This window comes from Coturnix japonica, chromosome 16, assembly GCF_054131305.1.
Source record: "Coturnix japonica strain WE chromosome 16, WE-NBRP24, whole genome shotgun sequence".
Classification (NCBI taxonomy): Eukaryota; Metazoa; Chordata; class Aves; order Galliformes; family Phasianidae; genus Coturnix; species Coturnix japonica.
In genome coordinates, this window is record NC_140678.1 from 3,040,140 (window position 1) to 3,058,440 (window position 18,301).

Sequence of the window (18,301 nt, forward strand, 5' to 3'; positions counted from 1 at the left end):
CTCGTTTAACCCCCCCATATGGGTACAAACAACAGGACAGGGTTTGAAGGCATTTGCTTTATTAGGAGAGCACAGCGTGGAGCAGAGCTGCTCTACTTGACCTTCTTCTTGGGGCGCAGGTTGTTGGTGTGGCCGCATTTCTTCTTGCGGCAGTTGACAGCACGGGGATGGAGGCGAGCGTAGCACCTGGAAGGGAACAGAGTATATCATATATCATATATATCATATATATCATTGGGGGGGGTAAAGCCGATACTGATGGATCCCAGTGTATGGGTGGCACAGGACGGGGTAGAATTGGGCTGATTCGGGCCATACTTGCGGCAGATCATCTTATCACAGTTGTATTTCTGAGCCAGCTGGCGCAGGGATGGCTCGATGATGCCACCACGCAGACGCAGCACCAGGTGCAGGGTGGACTCTAAAAGGAATAAAAACATCAGAAACAGCCGAAATCACCCCAAACCATGGACCCCCCCCACCCCAAAGTACGGACCCCCCCCCCCCAAACCATGGACCCCATCATGGACCCAATGGGGCCCAATATCGGCACCTTTCTGGATGTTGTAATCAGCGAGTGTGCGTCCATCCTCCAGCTGCTTCCCCGCGAAGATCAGGCGCTGCTGGTCGGGGGGGATCCCTGCGGGGTCCAACCGTTAACGGGGCGGTACAGGGGGGGGTATAAGGGGGGTATAAAGGGGGGGCTCCTGAGCGCACCTTCCTTATCCTGGATCTTGGCCTTGACGTTCTCGATGGTGTCATTGGGTTCCACCTCCAACGTGATGGTTTTCCCCGTCAGCGTCTTCACGAAGATCTGCATGTTGGCACCGCTCCGCCTGGATAAAGGGGGGGGGGAACGACAACCGCGTCACCCCACAAGGCCGAGCCCCACAGCGGCTCCCACCACCACCACCCTGACACCCCACAAGCTCCAGGGCCGGGCTCGGTTCCGAGTCCCGCCCGGTACCGCTCGGTACCGCCCCCCCCCCGCCCCAATCCCCGCTCGCACACGCGGCCCGACCCGCCGCACGCACCGCGCTGATGGGAGAAGAGAGGGCGGAACCGGAACCCGCCCGTCCAGACGTCACATCCGAACCCCCCCCTCCTCACCCTCCCACCCTGCGCAGCCGCAGTGCGGTACCAGCCCTCGGTACCGGCCCGGTTCGGTTCTGCTCCACTTCCTTCATCCCACACACATCACATATCACCTCTATGTGCAGCCCATAGACACCGTGTCAGCGCTGTGCAGCCCAATGGTCAAACACTCCTTTCTATCCAGATAGAATCTCCTTTCATATGAAGCCATTGGGTTTTTCCCTTCCACAATAGACCCTGATGAAGAGAGCCCCATTCTTCCCTACCACCCCATTATTTCCTACAGCCCCATTCTCCCTTACAGCCCCATTCTCCCCTACAGCCCCATAGGAAGATAAAGTCTGTTCTCAGCCCTCCCCAGCCCCTTCTCCAGCCCCCAGCTCACAGCCTGCCCTTGTAATGCAGCCGTTCCATCTCAGCCCATCATTGTGACAGTCATTCTCCACCAGCTCCATGTATCTCCTGCACTGAGGACTCCACACCTGGATGCAGCGTTCCAGGTGAGGTCTCATCAAAGCAGAAGATCAGATTCCCCTCCCTGACCTGACCACGCTGCTTTGGATGCTCAGGATTCAAGCTGTAAGGCCGCGTTGCTGGCTCACATCCACCTCTGACTCTTCTAAGTCACACACAAATAAGGACAGGAGGCTTTTCAAATCCTCATTTTACTCATTTGCCCAACACAAAGTTGCAGGGTTTGCTCTACAAAGGCAGCACGAGGGACCCATCACCCCCTTCTTCACTCAGCCATCTCATCCCAAAAAGAAATCACCAAAGGAACACACTAATATAAATACAAGATAGAGAGTTCATGGAGGCCCTGGGGATGGGGCAGAGCGCTGTGCCTTAGTCCAGGTCGTTGGTGGTGTCTTCGTCTGTCAGACTCTGTCCATTCACAGCTGGTAAATCGTATTGGCCCTGTGATAGATCCTCGAAATCCTGACTCGTGGTGGGTGAGATGATGTCGGGGCTGGTGTCGCAGGACTCGGTGCTCTGCTCAGAGGTAGCAATGGTGGTCGTCGTGCTCTTCGGAACCGGGTCGAAGTCGTCATCGTCTTCTAGAATAGGAGATTCGTGTATGTCTGGAAAGGAAGATGTAGATGTTAATAACTGTTGTAGCTACAAACAGCAACACGATGCACTGCAAGGCCGGCCAAGCTCTGGCAGAAGGATTTTAATCAACAATTGTAATCAACAAAATCAGACCCCACTGTATTTGTGGCTTTGTGATTTCCTACACAATGCATTGGATTGTTAACACAGCAGCTGCATGCTGGCAGTCCCAAAGGCCCCGATTCCCCATTGAAGGCACATTGTGAGGAGGGGGAACCTTGACGAAGGAAGAAGAACCTGAGGAAGCACTCACTGCTGAAAGCCTCCGGGTACTGCTTGGCCAGCTTCCCCTTCAGCGCCCTGCAGGAGGAGAGAGCCACGTTCACAGCTGGACACACACACAGACCCCTTCCATCCTTGGGGTCCCTCACACCATCCCCTCCCAGCTCTTCCTACCGGATCCGACGGAAGATGCTGTCGAGATCCTTCTTCATCTCCACCAACGTCTTGGTGTGGTGCAGGAAGCGCTCGTTCATCTGCTGCATTCGGATGCTCGACAGGTTGTTGAAGTTGAGCAGCATCTCGTTCGTCTTCTCAAAACGATCCAACCTGCGGGGGGGGGAGCAGCAATTCCCGGTGTTATATGAGTGCACCGGGGGCTGCCCCCGCTCACGGGACCCCCCCGGGACTCACATGTTCTTCTGAGCCTGGATGATCGCGTTCACATCCTCGGTGTTCACCATGCCCAGCACCCGCCCGCAGAACACCCGCGAGGCCGTGGGCTCCATCGCACCGCTGCCTCTAAGGGATCCCCGGCTCCTGCAGTGCCCGGTAACGGAACCCCCCCCCAAACCCGGACTCGGTGTCTCCGTCCGTCCCTCGGCAGCACCGGGGCCGCTCCTTTTCCGTCTCCCTTCACATGACGGGAGAGGAACCGGCGGCCGCTCCTCGCTTCCGGGTGCGGGGTCACGTCGAGCGCGACCCCGTGGCGTCACCGCGCGTGTGCGTCACGGCGCCGGGCCGGAAGTGGTGGCGATTGGGTCTAGTGAAGGGACCGGGTCTGTCCCGGTACCGGAAAACGAACCCGGGGCTGTTCTGTGCGATGGACCGACCTCGCAGGGATTGAGAGGTCCGGGAAAGCTCCGTGGGCCTCCAGCACCCACAGCAGTTAGAGGCGGTGCACCGAGAGCTACCGAGGTGACGGGCGGCGGGGACACCGGCCCGGTTGGGGTTCCGGACCCTCGGAGCAGGTTCGGTGCTGCGGCCCCTTTAAGACCGCGGCGCGCCGTTCTTGACGCGCCGATGAGGAACGTCGGCGTCACCCAATGGGCTGAGGGGGGCGGGAGGCAGCGGCCCAATGGGAGCGCGGGGGCGGGGCCAGCGGGCGCGGGTTGGCGGGTAGGTGGGAGCGGGGGGCGCGCGGCCGTTGCCAGGGGAGTCCCCGCGCGTGGCGGGAACGTGACGGGGGGACCCCCCGGCGGGCGCGCGCGCGGGAGAAAAGCACGTGGTGGAGGAGAGGGGCGCGGGGCGGGGCTTCCAGGGGCCGGAACCGGTGAGTGGGGCCTCCCCGGGCCGGCCCCGGCGGAAGGGCGCTGTGCGAGCCCGAGTCGCTCCGGTGCTGTTAGACGCCTCATCGCGGTGTCCGCAGTTTGCTGTTTGTATCTCCCGCAGGTCGCTACTCTCTCCCTGCTCTGCCGCCATGGCTTCCAGCGGAGAGGAGACGAGCAGCGGCTCCCCCGGCCGGGCGGGCAGCGGCACCGAACCGCCCAGCCCGGAATCGGCCGCAGCCTGCTCCGCTCAGCTGGACAGTATGGAGGATTTCGAGGTTCTGGAGGAGGACGAGGATGATCTGAGCGAGCCGCCGCCGCTGGAGGACGTGGGACGGGCACGGGGACCGCTGCAGGAGGACGCCCAGTCCGCAGAGCAAGGCCCAGGGGAAGCAGCTGAGGACCCCCAGGAGTGGCTCGATGTCTTGGGTGAGAGCAGGGCAGGAGGGCAGCAGGGCATTCCCAAGATGCTTTGGCGACCACGGAGGCTGAGGTTGGGTTGGGAGTGTGGTTCTCCCCTTCCCTACTATGGGCTGACCACCTCTGGCTTCTCTTGGCCCAGGGAGTGGTTTGCTTAAGAAGAAGACACTCGTGCCAGGTCAGGGGGTGGAGAGCCGCCCCCACAAAGGCCAGGAGGTGACTGTCCGTCTGAGGGCCACACTGGACGATGGCACTGTGGTGGAGGAGAACCCCAGCCTCACCTTTACCCTGGGAGACTGTGATGTATTGCAGGTGGGGCTTGGAGGAAGCCGCTCTGATGTGTGCAACTTCACCCTGGGGGGAGACATGGGGTTGGCAATGTCCTTGTTGGAGTCAGGGTTGGTCCATTTGTTCATCTTCTCCTGCAACATTGCTCCCTGTAGGCTCTGGACCTCTGTGTACAGCTTATGGAGATGAGAGAAACTGCTTTGATTACATCAGATGCCAAGTATTGCTATGGTGCACAGGGCAGGTGAGCATGGAGAGTGTGGAACGGAACAGGGTGGGCCCAAACAGGGTTATGACACCTATCCCCAGTCCCCACTACCACGGCCTGATCACAGCTTTGTGCCACTGCAGGAGCCCTGACATCCCACCCAACGCAGCCCTCACGCTGGAGGTCGAGCTGCTGGAGGCTCGGGATGCACCTGACCTGGAGCTGCTCAGTGGGAAGGAAAAGATAGACATGGCCAACCGCAAGCGGGAGCGAGGTAACTTCTACTACCAGCAGGCAGATTATGTGTTGGCCATCAATTCCTATGACATCGCTCTCAAAGTCATTGGCTCCAGTTCCAAAGGTACCCCTTTCTGCTGTGAGCGAGGGCTGCCTGTGCTTCCTTCCTGTTGTAACTCACCTCTGGGGTCTTTGCAGTTGATTTCACCCCGGATGAGGAGGCTGAGCTGCTGGACGTGAAGGTGAAATGTCTCAACAATCTGGCAGCCTCTCAGCTTAAACTGGACCATTATGAGGCGGCCCTGAAGTCCTGTAACCTTGTTCTGGAGCACCAGCCAGGGAACATCAAGGCACTTTTCCGGAAGGGCAAGGTGAGCTGCTGCCATCCCTGCACTTCAGCAGGGCTGGGGAGGCGCAGGGACCAGACCTCAGTCACCTCCCTCAACCCCCACCTCATCTTCCAGGTCCTGGCCCAGCAGGGCGAGTACAGAGAGGCCATCCCCATCCTAAAGGCAGCTTTGAAGCTGGAGCCTTCAAACAAGGTAGGCTGGGTGTTCTCATGGCTCTGTCCTTGTGGCTGTGTTCCTACAAATCTCAGTGTACCCCATAGCTGTCACCAGTCTCCTTTGTGTGTGGCCAGGGCAGCCGTGGGGTGGTGTACCAACTGCCAGCACCTGGTGCTGCAATACCTGAACGTGGCTGAGCTCGTGGGTTCCTTATCTCCATGTTGCAAGACTCTCTTTTTGCCCTTTGGCCCTTGTGGTAGCAGGGATCTCTGCCAGCCCATCTCTGCTTCAGCAGCTCTGCCTGCACGGTCTGGCTTCCCTGGTGGCTTGTGCCATTGCTGTGAGAAGCGAGGCAGAGCAAGTCCTTGTCATCTCACTCAGCAGCCTGCAGTGTGATTCATTGGGTGGCCCCAGCAAACCCAAGCCTCAGTCCAGCACCCAGGCCGGAGCAATCTCTGGGTCAGGAATTTCCTGTTAGTTAATGATCAGCTGCAGGACTGAAGCCTCAGGGAAGTCAAAAGCCTCAGCAGTGCCATGAAGTGGCTCCAGCAAAAGCAGGGCTGGGAGCAGCAGGGGAGGTGCTGCCTGCAGTGGGGGCATTGCTCCTTCATTGGCTTCTCGGTTTTATCCGCCTCTTTGTGGGCATTCCATCAAAACATCACAGTTCACCTCGTGTTCCCTGGTGCCTGAAGGTCATGGGCAGCATGAGGCCCTGCAGGTGCTCAGTATCCTTCAGAGCTCCCAGGTACCTTGTGGTGTGAGAGCCCTCATGAGGAAGGGTATATGGGATCTCAAAGTAGCACTTGGGCTGCTTGTAAGAGGTAGAGGAGCAGAACTGGGACTACAGGGATGAGGGATGCTCTCCCTGCTTGTCCTTCATGTCATTGCTGCTGGCAGGGCTGCAGCTCATCAGCCCATCTGGGTGAAGCTTTTAATTGAAAAGGAGCAAAAATCAAACTGCCTGGCAGTGACGTTACCAATGAAACCACAAAGAAATGATTGGCCTTTCCAGCTGCTTGCTGGGATTCGCAGGGATGTGGCAGTGCAGCTTTAAACACACAGTGGTGAGTCACAGCTACGACTACTGGTGGTGAAAACAGACTCAAGAAATGATCAGCTCCACCTGCCTTTGGATGAGAAAACCTGGTTGTCTGGTGCTGCCGGCACCTCCTCACTGGTGCAGACCTTCACGTCCCTTTCTAACCCCTTGGAGGTTCACCTTTATGGAGATGCTGTTTGTTCTACATCAAAGCACCAAACCCAGCAAGGTGCTGGGGTGCGTTTGCAGGTGCCATGGCTTGGAGGTGCCCTGGCTGCTCGCTGTGCTGGTGCTTTGGGGCAGCATCAGAGCTGCCTGCAGCACAGCATCCCCAGCAGAGGGCACAGCACAGCTGTGGCACCGCTGTGTTGCTGCCACTGCAGGCTGGGGATATCAGCCCTCCACCACAGAGCATGTCTAATAGTGCAGGATGCAGAAGGACATCCAGGGTTTGCCATAGTCTGGCTTCAGACCAGGTTTGGTGTAAGCCTTCTTACCCAGCCTATTTTCAGATAGAAATGTGATAGAGCTCTGGCTGGTCTGTCCCCGAGGCAGAAACTTTTCTGCTTCGATTAAAGGAGAAAATCCTGATGCTGCCATCAGCTTCAGGCTCCTCTGCACACTGTCAGCAGCTGTTCCTTCATGTCACTTCCACAGGGAACAGGCTGCCAGCAAGGAGGAGCTTTGGTAGATGGAAGGGATGGGGAATGCTTAGAGCTCAGAACTGCATCTGTAGGAGAGTTTGGCAGGATCCAGAGGGATGATGAAGGTTCTGAGGGTCCTGAGCAGGCAGGAAGCAATGTGCCAGCCTGGTGCAGCTCCTCCATGTGGGGCAGTGGGGCAGGATCAAGCCATCAGCTCCTGTGGGGCCAGAGGGGCCCCAGTCTGCTGTTATCTGCACTGTGGTTCCTATCCCCTCCCCTGTACCCTGGGTTTGATAACCACTGTGCTGCACTCTGCTCCCCAGACCATCCATGCCGAGCTCTCAAAGCTGGTGAAGAAGCACGCGGACCAGAAGACAGTGGAGACAGAGATGTACAGGAAGATGCTTGGGAATCCCAGCGCCAGCAGCACCCCGGTGAAGTGCAAGGACAAGCTGACCTGGGTAAGGGCTGGGACTGGCAAACAGAGAGGGGTGGCAGAGCTTTGGGGTCTGCAAGGGGGATTCATCCCATAGGGCCAGTGTGGTGCTGCTCCTGGGCAGGGTGCTGCGGCAGTGAACCACCCCAGGCTGAGGGCCAGGAAATTGCTGATAGCGGTGCTGCTGCTGCTGCCTCTCTGCCTGGCCGTGGCAGCTGGAGGCTGTGGACTTTGCTCTCAGCTGGTTGTGCAGGTGGAAAGCGCTGTCAGCTGGGCAGCACATGCTGTCCCCTTAGATGTGCCTGGCAGAGCCAACGCAGCACTTGCCTTTTTGGGCTGTGTTATCTCAGATGCGTGTCAGGAGCCGTGCTCTGCCCCACGGCCCCGTGCCAGCAGGCAGAGCTGCGTGTCCCAGCTGAGGGGCATCCCGTCACATTGCCAACATCTCTCCTTTTCAGACCATCCCCTGGAAGTGGCTCTTTGGTGCGACAGCCATCGCTCTGGGTGGGGTGGCTCTATCTGTTGTCATCGCAGCAAGGAACTGAGGAGCAGCGGTGGGGAGCCCGGCTCTGGGATGTGCCTCGCTCCTGCCTGGGGTGTCCATGGGGCTCCGCTCCCCTCATTGCTCCCTGTGGACTCATAGATGCTCTCCTGGCAGGTGGTACCACATCCCCCCTCCCCTGACCATCACCCAGCACCCCCACACCTCGTCCTGTTGGGGACAAAGCCGCAGGTAAAGCAGAAACCCCGCAACCCTGAATGCATCAGGGGCAGCCTGAGCTGGGAGTGCTGCACGCAGTGACTGTCCTGGGGAGGACACAGCAAAGCCTGGCACTGCTGGAGGCAGCTGGATGGATGTGAGCCCTCTGTAAGGGACACAGGGTGTTTGGGGCACGTGCAATGAGATTCCCCCCGAGCTGGGGGGGCTGTCAGGGAGCCCAGCTCTGCCCTGCTCCCCATCAGAGCGTGCAATGCCCATAGAAAGCCAAAGAACCCCACGGAGCAATGGACACGCAGAGAAGCGCCATCATGGCTGATACTGGGGGTCCCCTCCTGCCCTGCAGCTCCCCCCAGCCCCGCTGTCAGCTCTGCTCCTATGGGGGCTGGATGTACTTGGATGCACTGTCCCCCCCCACCCCAAAACCGACTGTGAAATCCCAATAAAGGACAATTGGTGCACGGCCGGGCCTGGTTCGTCACACCATGGGATGCAATGACAGCATGGGGAGCAGCACAGGGATGGGGGGGTCACACACGTGGGGGCTGCACCTGGGGGGGGTCCATTAGTGGGTTGGGGGCTGTGTACCCACAGGCTGTACCCAACCCAGTCTGTGCCCATATAATATGGGATGGTGGGGGGGGTTGAGGGGTTGGGGGGGGATGTGAAGCCCCCGAGTCCCCCTATGTTCTCCCCAAACCCCCCTTCCCGCCATGCCCCGCGCCCTTTTAATTTGCATATCCCCACCCCCTTCCCTTTTATCATCCAATCCTCCGCCTCGCCCCGTGAAGCTCGACCAATAAGAACGCGCTCTGCCCACCTCCTTACCCCAGCAACAGGCTCTACGAATAGGCGGGGCCAAACATAGCTCCGCCCCCTTAGAACGCCTCATGAATAATTCATAAGGGGGGCGTGGCTCCGGCGGAGGCCCCGGCGGCCCAGGCGCGGAGGGGGAGACGGTCCCAAGATGGCGGCGCTGCAGGCGGAGCGCGGGTACGGGCTGTCCTGCGGCCGGCTGGGCCGCGGCACCCGCATCTCCGTGTTCCACGTCAAGCTGACGGAGAGCGCCCTGCGAGCCTTCGAGAGCTACCAGGCGTGTAAGGTGAGGGGCTGGGGGGGCACGGCCGAAGCACGAGGCCTTTGGGGGGGCCTGGAGCCCCGCGGTGGGGCTGTGTGTGTGTGGGGGGGGGGTGGTTCTGTGGAGGCCCGGCTCGGTTCCGTGTGGGGCCGGCTCTGGTTGTAGGGCCAGGCCCGGTTTTTATGGCTTGAAGGCCGTGGGGTGGGGGGGGCTGGATGTGCCCTTCGGTTACACCTCGGATTGAGGGGGGGCTCATGATTCCTGTTGGGGCTATGGGGGATCCCTGTGTCCCCTCCCGGCTGTATGGGGGGGATTCCTCACCTTTGGGGTCGGGAGGCACCGTGTGCCCCCCTGGGGTGACCGGGGAAGACATGGGGGGGTGTGAGGGCTGAGCTGTCGCTTCCCCCCCCCATGTAAATGGCCGTGGAGTGACGGGGGTGGCGGCGTCCCTCCTCCATAAGTGACCGTGCAGCCGCTTCCCCTCCCCCCAGCTACGTGACACCGGGCAGCGCAGGTCCCCCCTCCCTCCCCCCGTGTCTATGGAGCCGTGGGGTCCTTCTCCCTCTTCATGTCTTGGGGGTCCCCCGCCGCCCCCCGGCTCTTGCTGGGGCCGCACATCGCCATTCCTCGCTGTCTGTGCTGAGCTCTGCCCCCAACCCCCCCATCACCCCAACCCCCCCATCACCCCATCCCGGTCCCATCTCTGTCCTCTCATCCTCTCTCGTTCTTTCCCCCCCCCCTTTTCTCTGCGTCTCGGTGCCGTCTTTCACCTTCCCCTCCAGCCGGAACCCACCGCTCCGTCAGCTCTGTAGGATAAACCATATGTTGTCACAACACTATTTTTAATGTCGGGTGTGGGTTACATCACAGCCCAGCGTTGGGCAACCATCCGTGCGAGGACGGACGTAATTACTGTTCCAAGGCTTTATCAACCCGTCTTTTAATGAGCTCTTATCGGCCTTATGAGAAGGCAGCGGCAGCAGAAGGGGCCTTGGATAGGCTGAGGCTTTCGATTGGTTTTTCTCTTGCAAAATACATACTTCTATATGTTAAAAAGGAAAGAAAATGAGGCCTGTGTATCGGGAAGGTCTTTTCCTTTAGGGGGCAGGGTGAGTAGGAAGGCTCCGGGCAGCTGCACTCAGTATTTTGGGAAGCTATTCTGGGTCTCGGCGCCGTGAATAGTGGTGTTTATTTTCCAAACGCTGTTTGGTGGCCATCGGCCACTAATGAACTTTGCTTCCTTCCCCGCCACCCAAAGGAGCAGCAGCAGCAGCCGGAGCTGCAGAGCAGGGAGGGACGGCAGCGCTGTTTGTGCAGTGAATAACGCAGCAATTAGTGGCTCTGAGTGCACGCACTGCCTTGGCCTGGTGAGTTACCCCATGGATGGGGCAGTGGTGTTGGCACACCCGGGGTGGCTGTTTGCAGCTCTGGGCTGTGATTTAATTCTGCTCCATGGAAGGAATTTATTCAGGGTTGTGCGTGGTTTGAAGCAAGGTGCATCCCGTGATGGTGGCACGGTAGCAAGCACTGCTCAGGTGCTCCTGCAGCTCCTTGGGTGCAGCCTGACCTGTTCCTGCAGCAGGGTGGTGTGTCAATGTGATGCCCAGGGACTTGGCTTCGTTTGGTTGAGTTGTTCTTGGCCTAAGGGTGATGCATTGGGGCTGCGTGAGCCCAAAGTGATCGCCATGTTGGGTCTCCCCCTTTGGGTTGGTGTGGAAGGCTGATGGAGAATGGTGTTGGTCCCTTTTAGCTGCTGGGATCTGCTCACTTTCTGTCTCTGGACATAGTGTGGGGTGCAGTGCTTGCATGGAAGGAGCAGAACCTGCATCACCTGCTCACACCTCCCCAAGTCTCTGCCTGCTGAGCTGTGCAGTGAAGGCTGAGCATTGGTAACGTGGCCCAGGCCAGGCTGTGTGCTGCTGTGAGATGGAGCCGGCCTTGTCCCACAGCCTAAAACAACGCTCAGCTCTCCAAGGAATGCACTCTGCATTGGCTCAACTGTGTTAGCAAAGCAATGGATGGGTCCAGGCTCTGCTGGGCCTCCCCGTGTGCCTCGTGTCCCCTCTGCTCTGCCAGGGTCTGCTGAGCCCCTGCCCTGCTTTTCCCCCTTTACTTTGGCTCTCATCCTTCTCACTCCATGTGGTTTGGACAGCTGTGGTGTCACCCCATCAATACACCCAGGTACCCGTCAGCACACAGCTCTCATCCTTTGCTTTTTGCCCCCAACTTCATTCAGTTCTGGGTGGGTAGATTTGGGTTGAGCACTGCACACAGACCCACGTGCTGCATGTGGTCGGCGTGTGCCATCGCAGCCAGCAGTGCTGGGGCCGTGCAAAGCTGCTGACTATTCCTGGAACTTCCCCGGTGGGAATTTCCCATATTTATCAGAAAATGGCTGTGGTTTGAGGAGCAGCACTCACACCGTGGGTTGCAATGTGATAAAAAGGGGCATTATCTCCCTGTTATACACTTGCTGTGATGGCTCTGTATTCCTGTTGCTGGCTGAGCTTTAGCAGGTGCACAGATACTCAGTGGGGCTGAGCTGACCCCAGTTCTGCCCCACACTCTGAACCCAGCAGTGTTGGATCTGTGCTCTGCTGCTGGGGCTCCCCACGTCCCCTTCCTTCCCCATAGGATGGTGTGGCTGAGGCTGTTTCCCAAAGCAGATCCTTTGCAGTGTTAAAATAACTCCTCCAGAGCCAGTTTTCGGGGTCAGGCTGTTGTGCTTAAAGCCCAAACTACAAAATGAAGGCTCCATAGGGCAGTGCTCTCTGTCTGACACCTGCGACAGCAGCCTGCTCCTTCTGAATCACAGCTCACGGAGTTATCTCTGTGCTTTCTGCATCATCCCTCCTCTCCCATAACCTGTTTTTTCCTGTCTTATTAACTCACCGATGCTGTCGTCCGTCAGAATTGAAGCTGTTACGACATCGGGAACATGAGACCGGTGACATGAGCGAGTGAATCAGCCCGGAGGAGGTTGGGGAAGGAAACTGTGCTGCACTTCAGCCATCAGCAGAAATGGGCTGGGACGTGCCGAGCTCAGCATTGACCCACAGCTCCCAGCTGAGGGATGGGATGGGATGGGATGGGATGGGATGGGATGGGATGGGAGACGCTTCCCATGGTTCCCAAGGAATGTTTTGGCCCGTGGTGGTTTCCTTTCAATTATTTAGGGCAGCTTTTTTCCTCTCGACCAGAACAACGTTTAGATCTGCTCAAATTACAGATTCATCTCTATAGTTTTCAAATTGCACGGGAAAGAACCGTCTGTAATTTACATCCAACGTGACGTACAGTTGCTATGGGATTCAGTGGCAAATTATAAAGCCATTATCCTGGGCTTTTTTCTACCAGTGGCAGCAGGCTGCAGCACTCCTTCTAATTGGTGACGTGCCAAAGGAAAACAGGAACTTTGGGGCAGAACCTTTGGAGCTGAGGGTGCTTTTTTCCCCCTTTTTTTGGGGTCACGTTCTGTTTTTTCTCACCTTACAAGGATGGGATTAATCAAAGAGCTTCACTTTGGCCTTTTGGTAACTTGCTGCTTTCTAACAATCCCCGGGGGGAGCAAAGTTGATGTCGATCCCCTCTGGTTTCTATGAAGGTGTTTTTCTTTAAGGCATGGAACAGGAGCATTTTGGCACTGGGATCAATGGATCCAGCAGCTGGGCTGGGTGCTTGCATTCATTGCCCAGCAAGACTCAACCTGTGCTCCCTTTCAGCTCCCTTTCTCACTGTTTTCAGACTGAACTGAAGCAGGTGGGGATGCAGGCTGTTGTTTCTATGGCAGCTGTCGTGTTGTCTCACCTGTGCAGGGCCCTGTGCTGAGATGTGAGCTCAGGGCTGTGTGGGGCTGGGGCCATGCGGGTGCTGCTGGGCTGTGGGGCAGCACAGAGTGCTCTGTCCTGTTCCGTGGGTTGTGTCAGAGCTGCTTGGCACGACACGGGGCTGTTGAAATCACTCACTTTGCACCGTGCTGACTGCTGGGGGGGGGGTGAATTATGGGGTTTGCTTGGAAAAGCATTGAGGTCTCAGTGCTGAAGGGACATGTGAGCTACTAAACACATCCACAGCCCGCTCAGTGCTGTGTGTAACTTAAGAACGTGAACTTGCGAAGCATCTCCAAATCCCCGGTGTTTGTGCGTGTTGAAAAATGGGAAGAGGCCGTCTGCATGCGTCACTGCCCTGCTGGGCTGTGCCAGCTAATCCACGGGAGGAGAATAGGTTTTGGCTGACGGGGTGGTTTTGCTGCTCGTGCACAATGGGGTGCGTTGGGATGGCTGCAGGGCTGGGGTGGGTGCACGGCTGCTGTGTGACACAAGGGGTGAGCTGGGTTCCTTGTAAGCAATGAGGGTGAATGCTGCTTCTGGAGGAGCCTTGATGTGAAGGGAACTTCTTCTTCCAATGAAATGAAGCACCTGATGCTGATATTCCATACAGAGGCATCGCCAGCGCTGTGCTCCTGTGATGCCGTGTCTGACCTAGATGCATTATCCAGGATAGGAGCTTGGATTTGCTGATAAGAAGAGTTTTCTGTAGTAGCTCAGGCATTGCTTAGAAACCTGCAGTGTACGCAAAGGTAACTTGTGCCTCCCATGGTAACCCAGCGCTGCCTTCTGACTTTATTTTCTCAACAACTGCAATTCTGAAGGGCCCGAGAGCCCCTGTGCAGCACCCTGTGCTGTGCATTGTGCCCACCTCCCTGCCCTGCTCTGGCCAGGAGGCAGCCTGGAAAAGCACAGCTCCGTGCACTTGGTCCCTCCTTTCTTTACATTGGATCGGTGCCTCTTTAATTTAAAGAAACCGGCATTTGTTTAACTCAAAAAGAGGTCACCGTGTGCTGCTGTGCTGTGAGGCCGGTGCTGTTAACCCTTATACCTGGGAGAAGGCTCCTCCTGGAGCTCCCCTGGAAACCTGGGCCTCCCCATTTGGTCCCTTGGTGCCACCAGCACCACATGAAGCCCATTTATCCACATGTGTTCCTTCCAAGCCCGGCAGGATGGAAGAAACACCACTTGGTCCGTGTCATTGTGCCCAAAGGATCCATATATTTCTAAAACCAGAGTGTGAAAGACTCTTAATTTAATCTTCCTTCTCTATTCTTACTCACCCAGGACCCGTTCTGTGATGGGCTGCGATCGATACGTGACGTGCCAGTTGTGGTTCTTTGAATCATGTTTCCACATTTCAGTGTCTAGACTGGCTGTTTGTGTGTGCTGTGCTCTACCTCTCCAGCTCCGGCACTGATTTCAGTTGTTTTTGGCTCCTGGTTTCTATGAGAAAGTGAAGTGGGCCGTGCTGCTGTCTTCTATGGTTCCTATAAAGAGAGCAATGCAGGATCTGATAGAATATACTTGGCTTTATAAGCTCTGTGCTGCTGCTTTCCACTCTCCTTGTAGAACCCCTATGGATGTGCTGGGCTCTCTATGGTTCCTCTGCAGGAAGACTGTGCAGCGAGCAACAAAACCTGCAATAAATGCTCCCTGTAGGAATTAAAAACCTTCTAATCCACATAGATTGGGGTGTTTGGGGGGATGGAAGCAGCCTGTAACAGATTGCAGTGACTGTGCTTTGCAGTGAGCCACTCTGCTGTGTTTGCATGTATTTGGGTTGTGGTCCTGAGCCCTTACAGCTCCGTGTGATGCCCGAGGCTCAGCTGGGCTGTGTGTATTTGCTTCAGAAAGCGGAGCTCCTGGTGTACAGTGACGTGAGTTATGGATGGATGGGTGAAAGAAATCATGTTCACAGCTTGTAATTAACTGCTGCCGCTCGCTGCCTTGAAATGTCAAAGGCTTAAGTGCCTCTGAATCAGGAACAGGGGCCGTGCAGCATGCAGAGCACAGGGCTGTGCTTCTGGCTGCTCCGTGCATCCCTGTGTCCTCACCAAGCCAGCCCTGCTGTTCCATGGCACCCAGGGTTCAGGGTTTGGAATGAGGGATGGAGTTGGGAAGCCAGCTGTCCCAGCCTGGGTACATGGAACCAAGGGCAGGCTGTGTGCATCACCTGGGACATACAGTGCAGCACAGCTCAGTGCATGGCTCAGAGCAGAGCTGGGGGCAATGGGAGCTGTGCTGGGGCACAGCCCTGGGGCTCTGCTCTATTGGGGCTCTGCTCTATTTGGGCCCTGCTGGCAGCACTAGGGTTGTGCTCAGCTCCAGCAGTGCATGGGGCTGGGGGTTGAATGCATGCAGCACCTGCTGGGGCTTCCGAGCCGAACCGTGACCTCTGCTCTGCCTGCCTGCAGAATTAAGAACTTCTTGTGCTCCCATAAATAGTTTCTTAAGCAGTGCGTAGGAGCTCAGCTGGCCAATTTCTTTTGTGGAGTGCGGTCTGTTGGCAAAGCTCTGGGCACTGCTGGTCCCATTGCTGTGCCCTGTCTGTATTGGTTCAGCACGAAAAGAACTGTGGTTACATGGAACAGCCAGTGAGGTCTGCATGCATCCTATGTCACTGTGTACCATGGGTGCATCATCCATATCCCATAAGGAAGCAGAGGAGGAGGATGCAGCCATGCACTGAGTGCTCAGCCTGGAGCACAGCAGCAGCTCTGCAGCACACAGCTGTGCTTTCATCTCCAGAAATGCAGCAATAGGAAGGGGGAAGTAATAACAGGACAAGCAAGGCACGCTTGCCCTTTATAAAAGTAAATGGGATATCTTAAATCTGCTTCAGATACGCACTTCAGTTGACGTGGAACGTAACGGTGATTAAAACCAATGGCAAACATTATTTTTCCGGAGCATGATTTGGAAACGGTTCTGAATGTAACAAAGACTTTGTTCATAACCCATAGGGAAGGCACAAGAAGTGCTCCCTGCGTTGCCATGCAGAGCATTTCCTCTGCTGCCCTGCACTGTGACCATGCTGCCATCTGTTCCATCTCCCTGCAGGTGAGGTGTGTTGTGGCTCAGCCTCTGCCTGCTTGGCAGCAGCACTGATGTGTTTTTGCTGTTCTTATCTGAACTTTCCTTTTTTTCCCATGCTTGTTTTCAGGATTTGTTGTAACTTGAACCTTCACAACTGTCCTGGATGGGAGCGAAGACACATCAGATTTCTTACTTAATTCTACTGTATTTTAGGGGTGGATTTGGGAAGGGTATGCTCTTTCTTTCACTGTTTGTTGCTTTATTTTTGGAGCAGGTTTGTTCCAAGCCACCCTGGCAGAGCAAATAGAGACGCAGCTGAAACAGAGCAGGTTCTGTGCCTCCGCAGCAGAGGGAGAACCTCCAGCCCTGTCTGCCCCTGCACCTATAAGGCAGGAGGGCATGGAGATGTGGGGCTGCACCGCCGTGGGTTTGTTAATGCAGCTGGAGATCTTGGGGATAGAATCCCTTTGGTGGGAAAAAACTGTCCCTTGTGAGTGCTTTGTTGCTCGTTCTATCACAGATCAGAGAATGGTTTGATTGGTGGGGTCATTGATGATCATGGAGCCATGGAGTGGTTGGGTTGGAAGGGTCCTTGACCATCATACAACCATAGAATCACAGTATGGTTGGGTTGGAAGGATCTTATAGATCCCCAGCCCTATCCCTGCCATGGGCTGAGTGTCCCCCCCATTTCAGGCTGCCCAGGGCCCATCCGTGGCCGGATCTGTCTCTATGAGGAATGTCTGAAGCAGAAGCTGGGCAGAGCAGCAGTGATGCTGCCCTCATAGTGTCAATGGGACGCAGTTGGGCACGAGGAGCGGGCCGGTTCGGGCTTGTTTTTCCTGCAGTCAGCATTGTGTGTGCTGGGTGAGATCTGTCCCGGACCAGTTAGTCAATCTGAGCTCTAAATTGCCTTTCTATATTTTTCTCTTGCAAGAAAAGCAGCAAAGCCACGTGGCAGATAAGGATCACCCTGGTGCTTCAGAAACTCGCCTAAGCCATCTTCTGTGCGCATCTCCAAGTGAATCAGCCCCGGTGTCTTAATACATCCTAAAATAAATGACACTTTCGTAAGCAGAGCGCTGGGTTGGAAGCACTGTATTTTCTGTAGCAGATTGCAGTGGAGCACAGCTCGTTACAGGGCGGCCTCGGGGCAGCGTTGTTCATTAACCAGCAGCCATCACTGTTTACCCCATGCGATAAGTGCGGCGCGGAGCGCTGCCGTCACGGCTGCCCTTCGGAGAGAGCTGCTCCTCTTTATGGCTCGGTGCTGCCAGGTTCTGCACTGCCAGGCTGCCGTGCCTCTTGCAATCACAGAAGCAGACTCCTGTTCCTTGCAACCTGCTAATGCTGCTCTCAGTGCAGTGTGATGCTCACAGGGGGCAGTTCACGGGGCAGCGCATCCCTACATCTCCACGCAGTGCTCATCCCTCGCTTTCAGTGCCATAATGAGGTTTTGGTTTCTCGTTATGCAAAGCAGTGCAGGTGTCTGACAGCAGATCCCCTGTTCTCAGAAGCCAGCAGCTCTCCTGCCGTACCCACGCGCTCTCAGAAGCGGAGGCTGACCCTGCACACACAGCTGTGCTCCTGGTGTGTCTCTGCTATGGGATATGCCACCATGGTGGGCATCCACTGGCTCTCATAGGATCACAGAGTTAAGGGCATATTGGAAGTATCTTCAAGTATTTGGTTTTAACTGTGTCCTCTCTGGCCGTACCCATTTGGTGCTTTTCTGAGGCTGCCATTGGGGTGGTGCTCAGCAGAACCTGCTGTGTAGCTCAGGGCTGCCCCTATTCCTTTCTCTCAGGCAGGTTTGGAGCTGGCTGATCACCTTGGAATACTTTGGCGTTCTGGAATAAATGGCATTTAAACAAATTCTTACCTTTCAGCATAGCTTCAAGGTTGGGCTTTATAACTCTGCCTTCCCTGATGTCTCAGAGCTTTCCAGAATGGTGAGTGAAGTTGTTGGCCCATCCTTAACGTGCTGTTCATTCTATCTTTGTTCCTCTCCTGCTGCTCTAAAAGCTGTGTGCAGTGCAGGGCAGAGCTGTGCTCTGAGCCACACACTTGGGGAGGTGACAGTGCCCAAAGTGCTTTCCTTAGGATGTCCAGGATCTTTTTGCTTCCTTCTCAGAGCTGCCCATTGTCTGCAGATGTAGCGAGCAG

At 56.4% G+C, this 18,301-nt stretch overlaps 4 protein-coding genes across 9 annotated transcripts in view; 2 read left to right on the forward strand and 2 right to left on the reverse strand.

Annotated features, from left to right (window-relative positions):
- Positions 1 to 42: 42 nt before the first annotated feature.
- UBA52 (ubiquitin A-52 residue ribosomal protein fusion product 1) lies at positions 43 to 1,064 on the reverse strand. Of its 2 annotated transcripts, none has more exons than XM_015886711.3 (5): positions 1,035 to 1,064; positions 718 to 836; positions 554 to 640; positions 319 to 421; positions 43 to 186 (listed from the first exon to the last, which is right to left on the reverse strand). In XM_015886711.3, exons 2-5 carry the CDS (start codon positions 818 to 820, stop codon positions 93 to 95), a joined length of 387 nt encoding a protein of 128 aa, XP_015742197.2. In that variant the 5' UTR covers positions 821 to 836; positions 1,035 to 1,064; the 3' UTR covers positions 43 to 92. The 2 variants fall into 2 exon arrangements, with proteins under 2 accessions (XP_015742197.2, XP_085373955.1); XM_085517829.1 differs by having other exon boundaries at positions 1,010 to 1,055.
- Positions 1,065 to 1,748: 684 nt separating this feature from the next.
- FKBP8 (FKBP prolyl isomerase 8) lies at positions 1,749 to 8,652 on the forward strand. Of its 4 annotated transcripts, none has more exons than XM_015886725.3 (9): positions 1,749 to 3,398; positions 3,820 to 4,124; positions 4,258 to 4,427; positions 4,559 to 4,647; positions 4,755 to 4,972; positions 5,047 to 5,219; positions 5,313 to 5,390; positions 7,361 to 7,498; positions 7,932 to 8,652. In XM_015886725.3, the coding sequence occupies exons 1-9, from the start codon at positions 2,860 to 2,862 to the stop codon at positions 8,016 to 8,018; spliced, it is 1,797 nt and encodes a 598-aa protein (XP_015742211.2). In that variant the 5' UTR covers positions 1,749 to 2,859; the 3' UTR covers positions 8,019 to 8,652. The 4 variants fall into 4 exon arrangements, with proteins under 4 accessions (XP_015742211.2, XP_085373950.1, XP_015742208.2 ...); XM_085517824.1 differs by having other exon boundaries at positions 3,142 to 3,277; XM_015886722.3 differs by lacking the exon at positions 1,749 to 3,398 and adding an exon at positions 3,405 to 3,546.
- On the reverse strand, positions 1,942 to 2,729 carry KXD1 (KxDL motif containing 1). The gene is made up of 3 exons (XM_085517955.1): positions 2,605 to 2,729; positions 2,462 to 2,508; positions 1,942 to 2,177 (listed from the first exon to the last, which is right to left on the reverse strand). Exons 1-3 carry the CDS (start codon positions 2,727 to 2,729, stop codon positions 1,942 to 1,944), a joined length of 408 nt encoding a protein of 135 aa, XP_085374081.1.
- Positions 8,653 to 9,149: 497 nt separating the features above from the next.
- The window catches only part of ELL (elongation factor for RNA polymerase II), a 29,390-nt gene continuing 20,238 nt past the window's right edge, over positions 9,150 to 18,301 (forward strand). The window contains exon 1 of one of the 2 annotated variants that reach the window (XM_015886572.3): positions 9,150 to 9,293. In XM_015886572.3, the coding sequence (XP_015742058.2) occupies positions 9,159 to 9,293 (135 nt within the window). In that variant the 5' untranslated portion in view covers positions 9,150 to 9,158. Of the gene's footprint in view, positions 9,294 to 9,384; positions 10,637 to 18,301 lie in introns of those variants that run through there. The other variant, XM_085517831.1, reaches the window with a different exon arrangement.

Coding starts and splice junctions, on each gene's coding strand:
- FKBP8 (XM_015886725.3), top strand. CDS start 2,860: ATGATCGCGTTCACATCCTCGGTGTTCACCATGCCCAGCACCCGCCCG. Junction 4,973..5,046: donor CATTGGCTCCAGTTCCAAAG/GTACCCCTTTCT, acceptor GGGTCTTTGCAG/TTGATTTCACCCCGGATGAG. Junction 5,220..5,312: donor CACTTTTCCGGAAGGGCAAG/GTGAGCTGCTGC, acceptor CTCATCTTCCAG/GTCCTGGCCCAGCAGGGCGA.
- UBA52 (XM_015886711.3), bottom strand. CDS start 820: ATGCAGATCTTCGTGAAGACGCTGACGGGGAAAACCATCACGTTGGAG. Junction 641..717: donor CAAGATCCAGGATAAGGAAG/GTGCGCTCAGGA, acceptor TGGACCCCGCAG/GGATCCCCCCCGACCAGCAG. Junction 187..318: donor GATAAGATGATCTGCCGCAA/GTATGGCCCGAA, acceptor GTTCCCTTCCAG/GTGCTACGCTCGCCTCCATC.
- KXD1 (XM_085517955.1), bottom strand. CDS start 2,729: ATGCTGCTCAACTTCAACAACCTGTCGAGCATCCGAATGCAGCAGATG. Junction 2,509..2,604: donor AGCATCTTCCGTCGGATCCG/GTAGGAAGAGCT, acceptor CTCCTCCTGCAG/GGCGCTGAAGGGGAAGCTGG. Junction 2,178..2,461: donor GTACCCGGAGGCTTTCAGCA/GTGAGTGCTTCC, acceptor CTTCCTTTCCAG/ACATACACGAATCTCCTATT.